The sequence below is a fragment of the Pristis pectinata genome, chromosome 8 (genome assembly GCF_009764475.1).
Source record: "Pristis pectinata isolate sPriPec2 chromosome 8, sPriPec2.1.pri, whole genome shotgun sequence".
Taxonomy (NCBI): domain Eukaryota; kingdom Metazoa; phylum Chordata; class Chondrichthyes; order Rhinopristiformes; family Pristidae; genus Pristis; species Pristis pectinata.
Window position 1 is genome coordinate 102,681,002 of NC_067412.1, and position 4,276 is coordinate 102,685,277.

Sequence of the window (4,276 nt, forward strand, 5' to 3'; positions counted from 1 at the left end):
TGAAGAACGCCTTAGTGTTTTCCTTGATCCTACTCACCAAGGACTTCTCATGCCCTTCTCACTATCCTAAGTTCATCCTTAAGCTCCCTCCTGGCTACCTTGCAACTCTCCAGAGCCCTGTCTGATCCATGCGTTATAAACCTTAGGTAAGCTTCTTTCTTCCTCTTGACAAGATATTCTACATCTCAGGTCAACAACGGTTCCTTCACTCTACCATCTTTACCCTGCCTCAATGGGACAAACTTTTCCAGAGCCCCATGCAAGAATTCCTTAAACAACCTCCACATTTCCACTGTGCACTTCCCCAAGAACATCTGTTCCCAATTAACGCTCCCAAGTTCCTGCCAAATAGCATCATAATTCCCCCTCCCCCACTTAAATACTTTCCCATATCATCTGCTCCTATCCCTAGCCAAGGCTATGGTAAAGGTCAAGGAGTTATGGTCACTATCTCCAAAATGCTCTCCCACTGAGAGATCTGAAACCTGATCTGGCTCATTGCCCCGTACCAGGTCCAGTATGGCCCATCCTCTGGTCGGCCTGTCCACACACTGTGTCAGGAATCCTTCTCCTCGGTGTTTACTGAGGAGAAAATCATGGTTGCTCAAGAGATAAGGAAAAAAAGTGATGATGTTTTGGAGGAGATTCATATTACGAGAGAGTAGGTACTAGCCTCCCGAGGCTAGACAGGACATGAAGATATTGGTCAAGGCCCCAACAATATCATCTCTTGCCTCCCTCACTAACCTGGGGTATATCCAATCAGGCCCTGGAGACTTATCCACCTTAATGCTCTTTAGGAGACCCAACACTTTGAGTGGTCCAACCCTCTGCCTAGTTATCTTCTTGCTTGATGTACATATAGAATGCCTTGGGATTCTCTTTAATCCTACTTGCCAACGAAGATGTTGCTAGGACTAGAGGGCCTGAATTATAAGGAGAGGTTGGCCAGGCTAGGTCTTTATTCCTTGGAATGTAGGAGAATGAAGGTCGACCTTATAGAAATGTTTAAAATTATGAGAGGCATAGAATAAGGTAGACGATAATAATATTTTCCCCAGGGTAGGCAAGTCCAAAACTAGGGGGCATAGGTGTCGGGTGAGAGGGGAAAGCTTTAAAGGGGACCTGTGGGGCAACTATTTTCACGCAGAGGGTGGTGAGCATATGGAATGAGCTGCCCAAGGAAGTGGTTGAGGCAGGTACAACAGTATCATTTAAGAAGCACATGCAGGGGTGGGGCTTACAGGGATATGGGCCGAACACAGGAAATTGGGACTAGCTGGGTGGGCACCGTGATCAGCATGAACTCGTTGGGCCGAAGGGCCTGTATCAGTGCTGTACAGCGCTATGACTCTCAATGAAAGCCTTGGTCTTAGATCCCACGTTGAGGTGAAACTCAACGTCCATATCCTCCAAAACCTTTTTGCATCCTCCTCATACTCACAATCCCACATCATTTAGTATCATCAGCAAACTTGGAAATATGACATTGGTCCCGAGCCAAATTCACTTGACTTCAGAAGAATAAGACTTCATTAAAATATACAAAATTCTGACAGGGCTTGAAAGGCTGAACTAAGAGGGAATGTTACCCCTCGATGTGGGGTCAATAACCAGAGATCACAGTTTCTAACAATTAGATTATCCAAAGTCTATATTAGTTTTATTTACCTCTTTGTCTTTCAGAAGCTTTAAATAAAACATCCTGGCTTATACAAAGTGCTGGGCACAGGTTAAATGTTTCCTGTCTAACATAAACCACAAGGCTCAGAAACACAAAGGAGAAACTTCTTCCTCCTCGACACCTAATACCCACATTTGTCTAATTTGCAACCTCTAAACTTCCTGAAGACATTTAAGAGAAAGGAGCAATGAGGGACAGAGGGGTGCACACAGAGAGAAAGAGGGCGAGAGGAAGAGTAAAAGGGAGCGAGTGAGAGCAAGCGACAGGCCAGGGAGACAGAGGATGCTGGGGAGTGAGGGACACAGCAAGCAGGAGACACACTGAGCGAGACAGAGAGAGAGAGTGTGACAGAGAGAGAGAGAGTGAGAACATAAACAGCAATAGGAGAGATTTAAAAGAAAACAGCAATGGAGTTTTCACATTGAGATATTTACTTATGCAGCCATTATCTTATATAAAAAACAAAGAAAAGGTAATGCCTATGGTTTTATCCGGTGCATTGCCATCGGTCCACATTTCTGTTCTGTACAGCCACATTAATTACTCTGCAGTTAACAGGTTGACAGCAACTTTCACTGCAGGTTTGTACTGAGGTCACAGCACCTGGCACAGACATGATGGACCAAATAGCCACTTTGTTCCGTAGAATTCAATGATTACAAATATTTGTCAGAAGTGACCAGATCTCTCCAGAAATTTAGATTTTGGTTTGTATTCAGTCAACAAAAATGTTAAATGCTTAAAATCAATTTAACTCTAATTGCCATCAACCAAGAAATTTGTAGCTGCATGAATCAATTGAACCCAACTGATGTTGATTGCAAAACAAGCAGAGTTATTTCATTTATTCAGAAATTCAATGTTAAAAGCTTCAGCAGGGTTTGAAGAAAGTAAACTAGCAAAATGTTTGCGCAACAACTCAAGATCTTTCTTGCTTCGAACATGTTGATGCTTTTCTGCTCGTAGTTCAGCTTTCACCACATCCAGTTCCATTTGCAGTTTCTTCAGCTCAATTACAGATTGTTCTTTTATCTTCTCCACCAAGACTGTCTTTTCCAACTGATATTGCAATGCCTGCTGCTCCAAAGATGAGAGGAGCCTCTCCTTACCCAGTTGGAGTTCTTGAGCTTCTAGCCTGGCTCGATGCACTTCTGATCTCAGCTTACTTGCATTCATCAGTTCATTCCAGAGATCTTCTCTGAGGCCTTGAATTTGTAAATCTTTTGCACAAATTTCTTGGACGTTATGAATGTGCTTTAGAGCTTTGTCCTGTAATTCTTGTTGGGCTTTGCACAGCTCAGTCCCCTTCATTTCCAGACTCTTTGCTAGTTCCTTGCAATTTGCTTTCAGCTCTGCCATTTGTGAATGGGCAAGAGCCAGTTGTGCTTTCATCTTGCATTGCTCCATATCTTGACATGTTGTTTGACATGAAACTTTTTGTTCCCCAGCACTCCGGATGCACTGCTCTTCCATTCTGTGAGTGGGAGTTTTACATGAATTGTCTGACTTGTGCAGCTGAAGGTGATTCTGACCAATCTGATCTTTGACAGGATTCACTTCATGTACAATCAGCCCTTTAATGTGGGCTTTTCGCTTTGTTTTCTTTTGTTCTTGAAAATACTTAATTTCCTGCTGGTAAATACATTCAATTCTTTTCGCTCTGCTGGCAGCAAAGCGTTCAGAGAGCAGCAAGACCTGCGAGTTATCTCTAACAAAGAGGTCCTCAGCACTGAAGCGGGGAGGAAACAATTCCTGAAGCCAGTGTTGCTTTTCCATCTCTTGGAATTTCAATAAAGCAAAAACAATATCCCAGAACTGCCTTCAAACCTTGTCCAACAGTAATGGAACAATCTCAGACACTGTGACAGTCGGAACCAACAGGCTGAAACTGCCGCCCGTTCACACAGCGTCGCCAAAGCGAAAGTCCCCTCACCCCGGGCCTCCCCACCGGCCTCCCCACCTGTCCCCACCCCCCCCCGGGCCTCCCCCAGGCGTCAGCTCCCCCCCCCCCCCCGGGCCCACCCCTCCAGGCGTCAGCTCCCCCCCCCCCCCGGGCCTCCCCACCGGCCTCCCCCAGGCGTCAGCTCCCCCCCCCCCCGGGCCTCCCCACCGGCCTCCCCCAGGCGTCAGCCCCCCCCCCCCGGGCCTCCCCACCGCCCCCCCAGGCGTCAGCTCCCCGCCCCCAGGCCTCCCCCGGCGTCAGCTCCCCCCCCGGGCCTCCCACCGGCCCCCCCAGGCGTCAGCTCCCCGCCCCCAGGCCTCCCCACCGGCCCCCAGGCGTCCCCCCCCCCCCCCCCCCCCCCCCCCCCCCGAAGCTCCCCCCCCCCCCCCCCCCCCAGGCGTCAGCTCCCCCCCCGGGCCGTGCGGTCCCTCCCCCCTCAGGACGGTCTCCAAGCCGCTGCAGGCCCGTTTGTCCCGGAAATTGCGGACACTCCGCAGTGGAGCGGGCGGAAGTGGGGCGGACCGGAGGGAGAACGGGCGGAAGTGGGCGAGGGACGGTGGCCGAGCGACTCGAGAGCGGGAATTCGAACCAAGACGCGTTGCTGGAGAATTAACCTGGATGATGCGCTGAAATACTGAACGGCGGCTCGT

General features: G+C 49.0%; 1 protein-coding gene across 1 annotated transcript; it reads right to left on the reverse strand.

Moving 5' to 3' along the window:
- Positions 1 to 2,113: 2,113 nt before the first annotated feature.
- ccdc160 (coiled-coil domain containing 160) lies at positions 2,114 to 3,639 on the reverse strand. The gene has a single exon (XM_052022548.1). It carries the CDS (start codon positions 3,458 to 3,460, stop codon positions 2,525 to 2,527), a length of 936 nt encoding a protein of 311 aa, XP_051878508.1. The 5' UTR covers positions 3,461 to 3,639; the 3' UTR covers positions 2,114 to 2,524.
- Between the last annotated feature and the right edge of the window lie 637 nt (positions 3,640 to 4,276).